The sequence below is a fragment of the Herpailurus yagouaroundi genome, unplaced genomic scaffold (genome assembly GCF_014898765.1).
Source record: "Herpailurus yagouaroundi ecotype Mexico unplaced genomic scaffold, PumYag 190, whole genome shotgun sequence".
Lineage (NCBI taxonomy): Eukaryota > Metazoa > Chordata > Mammalia > Carnivora > Felidae > Herpailurus > Herpailurus yagouaroundi.
This window is the reverse complement of record NW_024412421.1, coordinates 25,626,790-25,643,593: the sequence shown is the minus strand read 5'-3', so window position 1 is coordinate 25,643,593 and position 16,804 is coordinate 25,626,790. Positions and strand designations below refer to the sequence as shown.

Below are 16,804 nucleotides of genomic sequence, written 5' to 3'. Positions count from 1 at the left end.
AAACGAATGTAGAACTGGGGGTTTGGGCTGGGAGGATGATAAGTGAAAGAAGGCTTGCCTGACTCACTCTATAAATTTCTATATTACATAACTCTTTTCTTTTTTTTTTTTTAATTTTTTTTCAACGTTTTTTATTTTATATTTGGGACAGAGAGAGACAGAGCATGAACGGGGGAGGGGCAGAGAGAGAGGGAGACACAGAATTGGAAACAGGCTCCAGGCTCTGAGCCATCAGCCCAGAGCCTGACGCGGGGCTCGAACTCACGGACCGCGAGATCGTGACCTGGCTGAAGTCGGATGCCTAACCGACTGCGCCACCCAGGCGCCCCCACATAACTCTTTTTTTAAAGTCAGGTTTATTGGGGTATAATTTACATATAGTAAAATTCACCCCTATTAGACATGCAGTTCTGAGTTTTGACAAATATAGTCATGTTACCACCACCAAAATCAAGACTTAGAATGTTTCCATTGCCCTCAAAAAAGGTTCTTCATGCAATTTTATGGTCCGTTCTTTCCCTCACCCCCAGCCCTTGATCCAATTTTTTTCCTTATAAAACTTTTGTATGGTAATAGCACATTTGTGTACTACCCGTATAAACAAATGTTAATCTCAATTAGGTTATTTTTCCTCATCCCTTTTTCACACATGTTCATTTCAGGGGGGAGAAAAGACGAAATATAAACATGCAAATGGGAGGTAACTTCCAAAAACCTCTCGGTGCATATTTTTCCAACTTTCTCAAGTAGACATTGAGCCGATCCAGGCAGCTCTAACACGCTCCTTTAATATGTTTGCTTCCTACTCTCCAATTTGACTCACAGACTTTCATTTGCCTTAGTAATTGACTTGTTATCCCAACAGCCTTTATTGAATGAAGTAATGTGAGCTTCTGTGGTCCTCGTGATTGACGTAAGGATCTGTATCCTGACGGTGAAAGTGAGGTGAAGATAAGAGACATCTCAGAGGTAGACTGGACACAATTCAGCTGCTGGTTGGTTTGGATAGTGTGGGAGACGAGCACTAAATGGGGATGCTGAGGTCCGTCACTGAGTATTGAAAGTTTCATGATGTCATTGCAGAAACAGGAGAGGCTGGTTTTAGGGGCAAGATAATCAGTTTGGGTTTAGCATGTGGGGCTTGCAGGAGGCTCAGGTGTCATCAGAAATACCTCTCTGGATTTGAGAGAGGGTCAGGGATGGAGCTATGGATTTAAAATTCAACAACAAGAGATGGTTGTCGAAGTCAAAGTAGTAGATACAGTCACCAAGGGAAAAGTACAGGGGGGAAAATGGAGACTTGAAGGTGACCTTGTGAATAGCTCCATCTCAGGGGCAGTGGGAAAAAGAAAATGGGCTGGTGATGGGGGAAAAAAAGGAGGGGCCATCAAAGAGGCTGATAAACATTCAGAAAGTGAGTGTCAGAGAAGAGGCTGGAATCCACAAGGAGTTCAAGCCAAAGAGCGAGAACAGAATAAGAGCTGCCATCATTAAGATGGTTGTGCACATACATCAACACATTGGGGCCAAAGTTGGTCTGCAGAAAGTGAGAGAACAGAGGCTCCCAATCCTCTACAAGGACCCGAGACCCGTGGCTCTCACTTCCCTTGCACCCTTTTCATCTTTGATCTGGGCGGGGGGTGGTGGGTGTAAGAACATGGAGGTCGGCAGGATGGTGCGCTCATCTGTTGAACAAGGAGGAAAACTCCAACCTCATACACTGTGTCCCAGCAAGTGTATAAATGTCACACACAAAAAAATCAGATGGGGCCCCTGACCCCCAAGCAAAAACCTGGGGTGGATAGAATAATTTGCACCAATTCCAGTCTTCTCTGTTCTAAGTCACCTGAGCACCCACTGCCTGAGGGCTTTTTCTAATTAATTTTCTAAACTACCATTTCTTTTTTTTTTATGTTTATTTTTGAGAGAAAGAGAGAGAGAGAGAGGGAGAGAGAGAGAGAGAGAGAGAGAGCAGGGGAGGGCAGAGAGAGAGATACAGAATCCGAAGCAGGCTCAAGGCTGTGACTTGTCAGGGCAGAGCCTGATGCAGGGCTTGAACTCAGGAACCATGAGATCATGACCTGAGCTGAAGTCGGATGCTCAGCTGACTGAGCCACCCAGGCGCCCCTCTAAAGTATCATTTCTTTTTTTTTTCTCAGTGAATTATTTTATTTTTTTAATTTACATCCAAGTTAGTTAGCATATAGTGCAACAATGATTTCAGGAGTAGATTCCCTAATGCCCCTTACCCATTTAGCCCATCCCCCCCCCCACAACCCTTCCAGCAACCCTCTGTTCTCCATATTTAAGAGTCTCTTATGTTTTGTCCCTCTCCCTGTTTTTATGTGATTTTTGCTTCCCTTTCGTTATGTTCATCTGTTTTGTGTCTTGAAGTCCTCATGTGATTGAAGTCCTATGATAGTTGTCTTTCTCTGACTAATTTCGTTTGGCATAATACCCTCTAGTTCCATCCACGTAGTTGCAAATTACAAGATTTAATTCTTTTTGATTGCTGAGTAATACTCCATTGTATATATATACCACATCTTCTTTATCCATTCATCCGTTGATGGACACTTGGGCTCTTTCCATACTTGGCTATTGTCGATAGTGCTGCTATAAACATGGGGGTGCATGTGTCCCTTCAAAACAGCACACTTGCATCCCTTAGATGAATACCTAGTAGTGCAATTGCTGGGTCGTAGGGTAGTTCTGTTTTCAGTTTTTTGAGGAACCTCCATACTGTTTTCCAGAGTGGCTGCACCAGCTTGCGTTCCCACCAGCAGCGCAAAAGAGATCCTCTCTCTCCGCATCCTCGCCAACATCTGTGGTTGCCTGAGTTGTTCACTTTAGCCATTCTGACAGGGGTGAGGTGGTATCTCGTGGTGGTTTTGATTCGTATTTCCCTGATGACATGTGACGTTGAGCATTTTCTCATGTGTCGGTTGGCCATCTGGATGGCTTCTTTGGAGAAGTGTCTATTCATGTTAAAGTATCATTTCTTAATGCATATAGTCTGTTTTTTGTACTCAACATCATAGCACTTTAGACATTTTTTTTAATGAGTTGCTTTACAAATACTCTATATAGCTTCATGTTCTTTTTCCCCTGTTGGGGCATATGGATATCTTTCCTTTCTTTGGTGTCCTGGATAACTAGAGAGTGGGATTTGGCCAACAGGGAGGAAGTGAAGGTCACCCTCTGCACGGGAGTCTTGTCTAGCATAGAGCCACTAAAAGAGTTTCTTAATAGCCCCAATCACTCACTGCCTACCCTACTGATCTAGAGGCACCCCACCCAGCGGATTTGTTTGGTGCTCATTCCAGTTACCCACAAGTAACTCAGGCCCAACAGCAGCAAGGCCACATTATGACTCAGAACCCCAAAGCACGTTATTGTCCTCGTAGTTAATTGGCACCTTTTGCCCTGATTGCTTTACCTGAAATGGCCAAGAATGGATGTCTAGGTTCAGCTGTGAGCAGCTGGTCTCTGCCAGGCCGGGAGCTGGCATTGGATGACAAGCTGGCACTGAGAAAGGGCGGAGGCCATAACGGGTAAATCAGCCGAGAAGCATAACCATAATAGTCTACCACCAGCACCCCACAACACACGTGCATGGGGCGGCAGCTCATGAAATGTTTTTTATGTGCTCTCCTTTGGGTTTCATCCAGCCCTTAAGGCAGCCAGGCCAGGGGACCTATTAAATCGCAGTTTTACACAAAAAGAAGCGAAGTATTCATAGCACCATTCACAAGAGTCAAAAGGTGGAAACACTGCAGACGTCATTCAACTGGCGAATGGATCAACAAAATGTGGTCTGTCCATACAGTGCGGGAATGTTGTTCAGCCTGAAAAGGGAATCAAGTGCCGATACGTGCTACAACACGGATGAACCTCGAAAAAATGATGCTAAGTACAAGTAAGCAGACACAAATATATTGTACAATTCCATTTATGTTAAATATCCAGAATAGGCCAATCCACAGAGAGGGAAGATTACTGGTAGCCAGGGCCTCGGGTGGGGTTGGGGGCAGAAGGAAATGGGGGGAGGGGTGACTGCCTACGGTCACGGGGTTTCCTTTTGGGGTGATGAAAATGTTTGGGTCGAGGTGATGGTCGTACAACATTGTGAACTAAATGCCACTGAATTGTACGTGTTAAAACAGTTTAAATGATACATTTTATGTTATGTGAACTCTGATTCAATTTTTTTAGAAGTGAAAGAAATCAGCCTTCAGTAGCTTAAGAAACTTGCTGAAGTCACTGGGGCCAGTGTCCGGACGCAAAGTAGATTCGGGGCTTCTGAGTCACAAATCAATGGTTCCATCTCTGGTAACTGTGATCTGTTTTGTTTTGGTTTTTTCCCTCTACGTTTGGGCGCTTTTTTGGATTCTATACATGAGTGGGATCACACACCTTAAACTCACACAGAGCTGTGTATCAATTATATCTCAATAAAACTAAAACAAAACAAAAAAACACCCAAACTCAGTGCTTCGTCTCACACAACGCTGCCTTTTAGCAAACCAAACAACCAGCCAATGAAAAACCTAGGGTTTGTCCCACAGTGAATGAGGCCCATATTCCATGACCCGTGGGATAAAAAGATAGTACCTTCAGATAGCCCAACAGCGGCAAAATGTTTAGTATTCAGATGAGTGCTTAAAAGGGGTATGCAACTGTATGTTTTCTGTGTGCACACGTATGCTAGAGGCAAATGTGTGTTTATGTTTACTGGTATAATTATTAGCAGATATTGGGTTTGTCCTGTGTGCTAAGCGCTGGAGACTCAAACCAACACGAGAAACATTCCGGGCTTCCAGCGCTTCTCGTTAGGGACCAGTCTAGGTAGGGACTGGGTAACAGCACAGGACGCTGTATGCTGAGAATACTCTCTGGAGAGGTGGTCCTGGAATGGCGGGGTCAGGCCAGCCAGGTGGAGAGATAGAAGGATCTCTCCCTCTGAAGGAGAGGGAGGCGAGTTTGAGGAGGTACTTCGAGATTACATCCCAGGTCGAATTCGAATCTCACGGTGTTTGCCAGAGGGAACCTCTGGCAGTTTCTGAGCAGGGCGATGCCATGCACTGAATGAAATGTCCGTTCTTCGTGGTGTTGAAGGTGGACTGGAAGGGCTGGGGCTTGGAGGAAAAGAGACTGTCAGAGCCATTGCAGGAGTCAGCGTGAGGGGAGAATCTGAGTTAGAGAGTGAAGTTCAGTTTCAGCAAATAATTACTATGCGCCTCCAGCGTCAGAAGCTCTGTTCGGAGCAAAGCAACAACCACGTAGGCGAGACGGGGCCTTGAGCTGCTCATGTCTAGTGGCAATGGAAGAATGAGCATTTAACCTTAAAGCGAAAGAGAACTCGGCTCCTGGCTGTACTCCTCATTAGCAGTGTGATTTGGGGTCTCGTTTTCCTCATCTACCGAAGAATTAAGATTGAGCCATGGTCCTTCTCTTGGGCCACTTTTAACTTTAACATTTCTTTGCTTTTTAAAAATTTTTAAGTGTTTACCCATTTAAAAAAAATGTTTTAATGTTTATTTTTGAGAGAGAGAGACAGAGACAGAGACAGAGACAGAGACAGAGACAAAGACAGAGTATGAGCGGCAGAGGGGCAGAGAGAGAGGGAGACACAGAATCCAAAGTAGGCTCCAGGCTCTGAGCTGTCAGCACAGAGCCCGATGCGGGGCTTGAACTCACAAACCGTGAGATTATGAGCTGAGCCGAAGTTGGATGCTTAATCGACTGAGGCACTCAGGTGCCCCTTAACTTTAACATTTCTAAAATGAAAAGGAAGTGAGAGGCACCTGGCTGGCTCAGTTGGAGCTGTGGGCAACTCTTGATCTCAGGGTCATGACTTCGAACCCCACATTGGGTATAGAGATTACTTGAATAAAATAAACGAATTTAAAAAAAAAATGAAAAGGAAATATAGGAGATGCCTTTTAAAGGAGGAGGGTGTGGCATAGGTGTTGGGTGACTCTAAGGTTTTGGATGTTGGGGCCAAGTGAGCGGTAATATGATCTTGGGTGGCTCAGTGGTTAATAAGAAGAAATAAGGCAGTCCGGAAGGGGCTGCTGACCTAAGGGAAAGCTGAATTCAACTTTTCCTTTGCAATAATTTTTTTAAGCTTCCCAATCTTTAAAAGACAAAAGCTGTCAGTCAAAAACGTTTTAAAAACGCACTGTTCGGGGGCGCCTGGGTGGCGCAGTCGGTTAAGCATCCGACTTCAGCCAGGTCACGATCTCGCGGTCCGTGAGTTCGAGCCCCGTGTCAGGCTCTGGGCTGATGGCTCGGAGCCTGGAGCCTGTTTCCGATTCTGTGTCTCCCTCTCTCTCTGCCCCTCCCCCATTCATGCTCTGTCTCTCTCTGTCCCAAAAATAAATAAAAAACGTTGAAAAAAAAAAGCGAAATAATGTTTAGCCCACCATGCACAGTATTTTTTTTTTCCACTGAAAATGTCCTGGAGATTATGCCCTATCAGTACATACAGATCTACCTGGTTCTTCCTAATGGCTACATAGCCTTTCACAGTGTGAATGCACCATTGGTTATTCAGTTAGTCCTCCATTATGATGAACACTGGGGTTGTTTCTAACCTATAAGCAGTGTTGCAATTAATACTATTACATACACATCCTTATACAGTATATCTGTAAGGTCAAATTTCTATCATTGGAATTACTATGGTAAGTGTGTTACGATTCTGAATAGATGCCTTAAACTACTTGGTCAACTTCAGGTGTTTAAGGCAATGGTGTAAAATGCAAATGGCGAAGTCCCGCAGACTGCTTTTGCACAGGCAAGGTATTTGGAACAGAAGAGGTGTGGAAATGGGGTGAGGGTGACTATGCATTCACCACTTGAGAAAAACATTTGTGACCTAAGGCCTCCAAGCCTGTTGGACAGCGGTTCCACCCAGGCTAAGCCCAACTCTTGCCTACTCCCTGAGGACGCACCAGGAGAGAAGTAGAAGGGAGAGAAGAAAGGGACAAGTGTCCTGAGCTTGGATGCCTCTACTGTTCGGGTGGCCCCTAAGGCCTCTGGGCCAGGCTTTCTCACAGGGCCAGCTGGGCACAGGTGCCCAGTCCCAGGAGAGCACAAAGGTGACCCTGAAAATAACTTCCTGAGAGAGACAGATGCTAGCTGGATTCTCTGTTCTCCCCTCAGGGTCCTCCCCCCTCTCCCCAGGACAAGATTAGAATGAGGCAGTCACTCTGGGTGCACAATTTATGTCTGTGCCCAAAACACTTCACGATCAAGATAAAGAATATTTTAACGCAGTGTTTTTAAAACTTTGAAATTAATGCAAAAACTCCACGGTGAACACAATACCAGAAATTTAAATATTGAAGACAAGATCCAATCCTGCACCTAACCAGCTTGCTTCTCTCGCCTCACTAGCCCTGGTTCCAATAAAACTTTATTTACAAAAACATGATTTAAAAAACGATTCTATATTGTTGTGATAAAATATGCACCATGTAAAAGTTACCATCTTAATCATGTTTAAGTGTACAGTGGTATTAAATAGTACATTCACGTTGTTGCGAACATCTTTTAAATATTACGTTAAAATATTACATATTGTGATTACCGGCTTCGAGGGCGTCCGAGCCCAGAGCCTCACTCGCCTTATTCGAGTCCTCGCCCTGCCTCCCCCACTCCTCGCCCCCTCTAGGAGCCTGAGAATCGAAAGCTGCAAATTTCTCCCAAAAAGACAGCAGCGGAAGAGTTATTCCAGTAGCGATCACGCCACCGAAGATGTCCGTCCAGGCAGCCACCCGCGACAGGAAGAGTTGCTCCGCCTGCATCCGCCCATCCCCTTCGGTTTCTTGCGACGGGACACACCTGGCCGGCGCGCCCTCTACCTGCCCGGGGCCACCTGGCTGCCCCCCCCCCACCTCCCCCCGCAGCGGGTGGCCAGCCCCGCACGCGTCGCCCAAGCTTCCTGCGGGCCAATGGGGAAGAGGGCGCCTCCGGGCTCGAGCAGCGTCCGGCCGAGCGGCCAATAGGAGAGCGGCATGCAAATGAGCAGGTGCGGTGGCGGCCGGCCCGTCAAGGCGGCCGCGGCTCCGGGGATGTTAGAAGCAAGCTGGGCTGCCGCCGAGCAGAAGCCCGGGCTTCCAGCTGCGAGCTCCGCTCTCCCGCCATGGCCCCCGCTCCGCCCCCCGCCGCCTCCTTCTCACCCGCCGAGGTCCAGCGGCGCCTGGCGGCCGGCGACTGCTGGGTCCGCTGCGGGGCCCGCCTCTACGACCTCACTGGCTTCGTGCGGCACCACCCGGGGGGCGAGCAGCTGCTGCGGGCGCGGGCTGGAGAGGATGTTAGCGCCGACCTGGACGGGCCGCCGCACCGGCACTCGGCCAACGCGCGCCGCTGGCTCGAGCAGTACTACGTGGGCGAGCTGCAAGGAGACCCTCAGGTACAGCCCGGCCCGGGGTCGCACCCCTCTACTCGCCTTCCCCCCTCCCCCACTCTCCCCTCGCCGGCAAGCCAGGTTCACCTGCCCTCTAGGAGGACCCAAGGTGACAGCCTCCGCCCTCACCTTCGCTTCCCCCTTCTCTCCAGGTAACAGGTCATGACCGGTCCCCCTCACCGGGACTTGCCCTTGCTCTCCAGCATTTCCCCTGACCGGCTTCTATCTGCTCCCTCCTTCCTACTTGTTCCTTCTGCAGCCTCTGCCATCTGACAATTTGGATCACCTTTTACCAGCCACGCACACTCTCAATCTTTCCTTTCTTCCCTGTTCCCTTATCAGCCTCTCCCCCTTTGCATCCGTCCTTCACTTCTGTTGAATAATTGCTTCATCCTCACCTGTGCTCCCCTCCCCACCTCACCCTGCTCCTGCTTCCAAAAGTTACGGATCCGTTACCCTTCTCAGCCAGTTTGGATTTCCTGGTGCTGCCCTATCCGGCACTAGGGCTTCCCTGGATCGCTAGAGGTTAGGGCAGTGTCCGGGGTGGACTATGTCCTTCCATCCCTCAGTATTGCTTGTCTTGCATGCTGGCATGGGGGTCCAAAAGATCGAAATGACAAGACTAAGCTAGTTTTTTAGAGGAGGGGGGATTAGCACCGTGAACAGCATGCTGCCGTGCGGGACAGCCTCATTACGGTAGTTAAACCTCCAACTGATCCTGGGGTAGATTTGTTATCCCTATTTTACGATGTGGAAACTGAGGCTCAAGCAGGCTCTGTAATTTGCCCAAAGTCAAAGAGCTAGTTAGCGCCAAAGCCAAATGTACCTGGCTGCAAAATCGATTCCACCTCCATCCCAAGGATCTCAGGATATGGGAGATGGCCCCTATCCACAGGGCTGCAGGTAGGCCGAGCCAGAGGCAAACTGCCTCCTTGGGCCTTCCCCAGGTTCAGCTGTAGGACTGGTGACAGCGGGGCCATCGTGCTTGGGCATTACGCTGACAGCCGCTCCCTGCTTCTAGCTCTTGCTTTCAGGGTGGGCCCAGCAAATGCTTTTAGATCTTTGGATAAAAGGACTTGCCTCTCACTGTTCCTGGCGGCTCTGCACTGGACCACCTTGTTTAATACTTCAGTCACTTCTTCACTCACTGGCTTGGTCCCTTGATGGTTATCAGCATTGAGCTGGGTAGGCCTGGGGAGGCGCCAGTAATCAGCACCAATACAGTCTTCGTAGAGCAAACAGGCTAATGAGGGAACATACTAACTGCATAGTAATTAATTACCTAGTGCTATCAGAATATGGATTTGGAGGTGAGAAGTTGAAGGAGAGCTTTCTTGAGAAAGTAACATTTGGACTGAGAGCTAACCATAAATAGGGTATTAGCCTGGTGACGTGTGGTGGGAAGAGCATTCCAGACAGAGGGAACAGCATGTGCCAAGAAGGCTTTGAAGGGTAAGGGCTCAGCAGTCAAGGGACAGAAATAAATCCAATGTGGCCTGAGGCTGGCGGGCATGGAGAGCGAAAGGGGAGGAGGCCAGAGGTCAGCCAGGGCTACATCATGCAGGGCCTCCTAGGTTGTGGGCAGGATTTGGGACTTGATTCTAAGAAATGACAGAAAGCCAGGGAAGGGATTCAGGAAGGGGTGTGGTGTGGTCAGATTTGCATCTCTGGAAGATGGCCCTGGCTCCAGTGTCAAAAAGGAATGCAGGGAGCCCAAGTGGGTGTGAGGAGGCCAGGCAGGAGGCCACCGCGTGGACTGGGCAAGAGGAGAAGGCACGATGGTGGCTGTGACCAAGGGCAGAACGGGGTTGAATTGGAGAGATTTCATAGGTAAAGCACCAGGGCTCAGCATTTTGCAGTGGGAGCCCAGCTGAATCTTGGAAGTTGGCGTTTGGTGCCAGGTCCTGAAGGGGCAGAGGTTTAGCCGTGGATACAACTGAAGCTGAGTGCAGGAAATGAGAGGTTGGGACCAGAATACTAGAGACCTCCAGGCTTGTGATGGCTACTGGGAGCCACCCTCCAAACTCCCAACCCACCCCCCTTCCCCAACAGCTGCCCTAGATGGCCCCACCCCCATGCTTTTGCTTTGCTCTGCCCTACCTGACCCTCAGGGAGGACTCAGAGAAGACAGCGACCAAATTTGATTCCTACCCCTGCACTCCCCTGTTACCCCAAGGGTCCCAATGTGGCCATGTTGCAGGCATCTTTATATCTGGGCCCCAGTCTGAGGATGTGGGAAAAAAACCTAAAAACTAATAACACACTTAAAAACCCCGTGGCTCAGTTTCCGTAGTGTAGTCGTTGTCATGTTCGCATCACAAACCCATGGTCAAACTTGACCAGGAGCCGTACTTACCCCATACTGCAGTGGCCTGTCGGCTTCTGTCTGTAGATTTCTATCCTGGAGACTAGTATAATGTTGTCTTTAAACTGAGGGAGAAAGGTAGTCAGAGGAGAAATCTGGAATGTACCTGTACCTGTACTGAGAGAAGCCCTCTTCTTAAGGCCTGAACGGAGACTTTCTGTTCTTTTTTCTGGCTAAGCCCTTGAAGCACCCCCTATATCACTTTCTTCACCTCCCTTCTCTCCTCCTGCCAGGCCATGGATGCTGACTTCTGTTGAGCTCAGAGCCTAGCTTCTGTAATGTGAGGACCAGGTGGGGTGATGGGAAAGGAAATGTCATGACCCAGCTGTTTGTTTGGAGTTCATTTCTGAATCGTGCCCCTTGGAGGGGTCCTTGAAGGAGAGTGTCCTGGGGCTCTGCTGTGAAATCTCCAGGGAGAATTCCCGGTCCCTTTGGTTTCCCCTCTTCCCCAATTTGCCACACACCCCTTCACACACCCGTATGTACTCTGACACACACATTCACACTCACGCAAAGGCGCGCACACACACACACACACATAAAACAAGTCAAACTCATTTGAGCCAACATACTGTGGGGATGAAACAAAGTTTGCTGTGGCCGTGGTCTTGGACTTGAGAAAGCTGAGCTGCCTGCCCTGAGCAAGTGACAGAGCTATGGCTGAGCAGAGAAGTCAGGCCCCCTTCTCCTCCTGGACCCTCAGGGGCTAACAGGGTCAAGCTGCTCAGTCCAAGCTCAGATACGAGCAGTGCTCTTCCAACTGGAGCTCATGCTGTTAGTGGCACATGAGGTCCATTTACTGAGCTGCAACCAGCATTTAAAAGGAATAAATAGGAAAGGAAGGAACTTTGGGTTCACATCTCCTCCCAAGATCATAGATACTGTGTTTTCCCGGACTTGCGTCATCCATGAATCACTGTCAAGTTTTTTTTTTTTTCTGAATTCGTATACCCCTCGAACTATTATATGTAATATTTAAGTAGACTCACTTTTTATTTTGCCATTTACTCACCCTAAGCAATAATACCAGTGAAATCACAAGTTTTACATGCAATTTAAAATAGAGAGCTAATGGGGCGCCTGGGTGGCGGAGTCGGTTGAGCGTCCGACTTCAGCCGGGTCATGATCTCGCGGTCCGTGAGTTCGAGCCCCGCGTCAGGCTCTGGGCTGATGGCTCAGAGCCTGGAGCCTGTTTCCGATTCTGTGTCTCCCTCTCTCTCTGCCCCTCCCCTGTTCATGCTCTGTCTCTCTCTGTCCCAAAAATAAATAAACGTTGAAAAAAAAATTAAAAAATAAAATAAAATAAAATAGAGAGCTATTAAGGTAGGAAAGGCTCATCCCTTGTATTCCCTAAAATCATCTTGGGTACCATCAGTGGAGTGGATATCATACTTCGGAAAACATCCAAAGAATAGCTTCTCCTTTTTTAAAAAAAATTTAATTAATTTATTTTGAGAGACAACAGGATTTTGAGAGACAACAGGGGAAGGGAGAGGGGAAAGAGAATCCCAAGCAGGTTCCGTGCTGTCAGCGCAGAGCCCAACTCAGGACTCGATTTCACAAACCATGAGATCGTGACCTGAGCCGAAATCAAGAGTCAGATGTTTAACAGACTGAGCCACCGAGGCACCTGGGGTTCTGTGGGTCATTTTCTGGGACTGGTGAAAGAGATGAATTTGTGTGTAAAGTATATACATGGTTGTGCGTTTTTCTAGTGAGAGAGCTACAGCTTTTATGATAGTCCAGCCAGGATCCTCCCCTCCCTCTGAACCTGCCGTCAAGAGGCTAAAAACTGGGAAAGGGTGGTTCCTACCTCCCCATCTTACACACACGGATGCCCCAGCCACTGTCGTCAGGTAACCCAGATGTCTGAGCATCTCTGGGTGCCGTGTCCTAATGCCACAGGGTGCACCCATCTCTGAGCGGCTGAGAAGTCCTCGGACTCTGCCTTGTGTGGTTCTGCCAGCCTTTGGAGGCTGGCCATTCAGAGCTCCAGGGCTTGAGTAACTCACTGGGTAGGATATCTGAGTGCAGGAGGACTCAGAGTTCCCACCCCGTCACTGAAACTGCCCTTGTCGAGGTCATCGGGACCTTCGCCTCACTAAAGCCGGTCACCAGTTTGCACCTTGCCTCACCTGGCCTGGCAGCAACTTTTGATGTGGTCACCAAATTCCTTCCTTGATACGCTTTCTTCATGAGCTTCCCGAGACCACACCCTTTCGTTTTCCACTATCATTTCCTGTGGCTGCTGTAACAAATTGCCATAAACTCCGTGACTTAAAGCAACACGAATGTATTCTGTCACAGTTCTAGAGTTCAGAAGTCAAAAATAAGTCAGTAGGGCAGACTACCTTCTGAAGGTTCGAGGGAAGAATCCATTTTCTTACCTTTCCCAGCTTTTAGAAGCTGCTGGTATTCCCTGGCTCGTGGCCCCCTCCCAGCAATTGCATTGCCCCAACCTTTGCTCTCATGTCTCTTCTCTGACTCTCATGCCTCCATATTTTACTTCTAAGGACCCTTGTGATCACACTAAGCCCACCAGAATCATCCAGAAAACCTCCCCATCTCAAGGTCCTAAATTTAATCATATCTGTGAAGTCCCTTTTGCCATGTAAGGTAACATATCCACAGGTTCCAGGTATTGGGACACAGACTGGGGAGGGGGGTTACTCTACCTACCTCGCCACCTGTACCCCCCTCCCTGGTTGTTACTTCTCAGTCTCCGTTGCTCATTTCTCTTGCTCCTCATTTCAAAGAAACATTTGCAAAGTTGAAACGGAATCATACAACGTGCACTCTGCTGGATGGCTGCTTCCCCTCAACACTATGTCATGGGAGATTATCTGTGTTTTCCTTCCTCTGAACAGCAACTCTCCCCATTCTGTCCTGGAGAATCCAGGGCCGTAGAAGGGGGGGAAACGGGGACTAACTAGAAGGACAGAGTGGATGGCTTGCACAGACCACACACTGATCCGCATGAATTTCCTGGTCTTCCAGGATGTCTCCCCACGACTCCCCTACTTTGGCCAGAGCCCCACTCCACTCATTCTTACAGCAAAATCTCCCAGGCAGGCCTCTCCCTGCCGGTACTTCCACACCCTACCGCCTGGGACCTTTTCATGTTACAGCAGGATTCCTAAGCCCTCGCGGGCTCCTCACCGCCACCCGGTTTAAGTCCGGTTCCAATGCTGCTGCTTCCACAGAGCTCCCCGCACTTTGCCCGTACCTGTGTTACAGTGCTCATGATGTTCGTCCTTATTTACTGTATTTTCACTATGTGTCTTATCTCCTCAACTAAACTGTATACCCCCACCCCCAGAACTGGACTCGTCTGATTCATCTGGGTTTCTTTAGGACACAGTAGCACACTGACGAATGCCAACAGAAACTAATCAATGTTTGAATAAATGAATGACTGCGCTGCTTGGAAAATTGAGGCATGTGCACTATTGAAAAGGAAAGCGGGTGGTGGGGGCGGGGAGGTGGGGGCGGCGCCTGGGTGACTCAGTCGGTCGACTGTGTGACTCTTGATCTGGGCTCAGGTCATGCATGATTGCGCGGTTCGTGGGCTTGAGCCTCGCATTGGGCTCCATGCTGACAGCATGGCGCCTGCTTGAGATTCTCTCTCTCCCTCTCTCTCTGCCCCTCCCCCACTTGTGCATGCTCGTTTTCTCTCTCTCTCTCTCTCTCTCTCTCTCAAACTAAATAAACTAAAAAAAGAAAATGAAAATGAAAGGAAAGTGGTAATATTAGCACACACAAGATACTTCAAGAATTACAAAGTTAAGTCTCTTTCCAGTTCCTCTTTTTTGGCTAAAAGAGTTGGGAGTTTGATGGGAAGGATGGAGGGCTATCAAGTGAATCACTCATTTCTGCCTTCGCCCTCAGTTATTCTCAGCCAGAGAGAGTTGACAAAATGTCTTCCATACCAGGCTACTGCCATTCACCCATGCCCATGAGTCTGCCTACAAGACATGAAGTGAACCATAGACAATGCCAGTCAAGGGGCGCCCGGGTGGCTCAGTCAGTTAAGCATCTGACTCTTAATTTCAGCTCAGGTCATGATCTCGTGGTTTGTGAGTTCATGCCCCACCTGGGGCTCTGCACTGACGATGCAGAGCCTGCTTGGGATTCTCTCTCTCTCTCTCTCTCTCTCTCTCTCTCTCTCTCTCTCTCTCCCTCTCTCTCTGCCCCTCCCCTGCTCGCTCTCCCTCTCTCTCAAAAATGAATAAAGTTAAAAAAAAATAAAAAAGAAAAGAAAATGTCAGTCAAGAGCTTCCTTTGCTGTCAGGGCTGTGACCAGCCCCATGTGGCTGTAAGTGCCTGTATGACGTGCTCAGGCAGGACGTGGGCTGCCTGGATTTCCAGTTCCGTTTACTCTTTCCTGTGTCTTGTCATGCAAATCTCTCTAAAGTGTGTGTCTCCGAACAGTAGTTCCCAACCTTCTCTAATCGCCACTCATCTTGCACGAGATGATGTATAAACCTCGGATTTAGGATTTTTTGTTGTAAAGCATAATTCTCCAAATACTTTGTTTTCTTGCCTTGATTGTGTATTGCCAAATATTTAAATACCGGTACCAGATAAACAAATTTGGGGGGATTTAAAGTATTTGAACTGTATAGATACATCGTAAAGTCCTGTCATAGGAAAACTAGTAGCCAGAAATTCCGTTGATAAAGAACATGTGACTACACACGTAGACTAAACCATGCAATCTACAACAAACTTGACTGATAATTACCAACATGAAGTTAGTCTTAATTTCTCCTTTAAAGGGAACAGAATTTCAAAGGAGTAGAGTTCTGGTTCTCTACATTTTTTTCTGTGCCCATTAGAACCTTCTCAACATTGCTTAGCATTGCATGATGCTCAGATTTCCCCCTGGAAAGTGGAATCAGGGTTTTTAGGGATCTCTAGTAATGGCTAGTTTTAGTTTTATAAGTTCCAGATGTTAATGGTCCATAATAACCCACTTAGTTCCTAAGATCTAGTCCTTAGTCTTCTATCATAATGAAAGGCTATGAAACAGGCATCATTTATCCACAAGGATGAAAGATAGACCTCCAATCTTTGAGTCAATTCAAGGCCCCCACTGTGAGACTGACTGCTATGGAGGAATATTAAGGGTCACGTATATGGGGCTGAATCAAGACTCTGTGATCCTGTACACCACCTTCCACAGGCCAGAAAAAGGTCAGACTAACCTGATTTAGTGGTTATCCCAGCAAGACCCATTGGCCTGCCAAGTTAATGGCTTTTGCAGGTTGGAAAACAGGGTGTCATAAAAAATTCAGTTGTTCCTTAGACCTACGTGGGAAAGTCTTTGACTCCTAGGAAAGAAGGTCACTTGAAATGAATCTACTTTTTTTTTTTTAATGTTCATTTTTGAGAGAGAGAGAGAGAGAGAGAGAGAGAGAAGAGTGCAAGCAGGGGAGGTGCAGAGAGGGAGACACAGAATCTGAAGCAGGCTCCAGGCTCCGAGCTATCAGCCCAGAGCCCATCACAGAGCTCAAACCCACGAACAGTGAGATCATGACCTGAGCCGAAGTTGGATGCTTAACCGACTGAGCCACCCAGACGCCCCAAAATGAATCTACTTTAAATGAAGACCAAACTTTCATAGAAAACGGAGCAGGGGTTTGGGAGAGGGGAAGTGATTATTTTTTAAAATGAAATGGAAGGGGTGCCTGGCTGGCTCAGTTGGTAGAGCATGCAACTCTTGATCTCGGGGTCATGAGTTTGAGCCCCACATTGGGTGTGGAGATTACTTTTTAAAAAAGGAAGAATTTAATAACAATTAAAAAATAAAAATGAAACTGAAAATTGTTTTAGTTTATTTTAACCTGACAGCAAAATTAAGATTGCATTCGTGGGCAGGTCCTTTAATTGAGCAAATACCGAATCAAGTGGTGTGCTTTTTGTGCACATGTGTGGTTTTTCTGACAAAACTGTATGAAAGTGACAGTGGGACATTCCAAACTTCACATTGTTCACAGCATGATCGTAAAGAGAGTCATTTT

The 16,804-nt window shown here is 47.8% G+C and overlaps 1 protein-coding gene across 1 annotated transcript in view; it reads left to right on the top strand.

Moving 5' to 3' along the window:
• Positions 1–8,093: 8,093 nt before the first annotated feature.
• The window catches only part of FA2H (fatty acid 2-hydroxylase), a 54,244-nt gene continuing 45,533 nt past the window's right edge, over positions 8,094–16,804 (top strand). Inside the window, exon 1 of the mRNA XM_040443129.1 lies at positions 8,094–8,422. Within this exon, the coding sequence (XP_040299063.1) occupies positions 8,153–8,422 (270 nt within the window). The 5' untranslated portion in view covers positions 8,094–8,152. The remainder of the gene's footprint in view (positions 8,423–16,804) is intronic.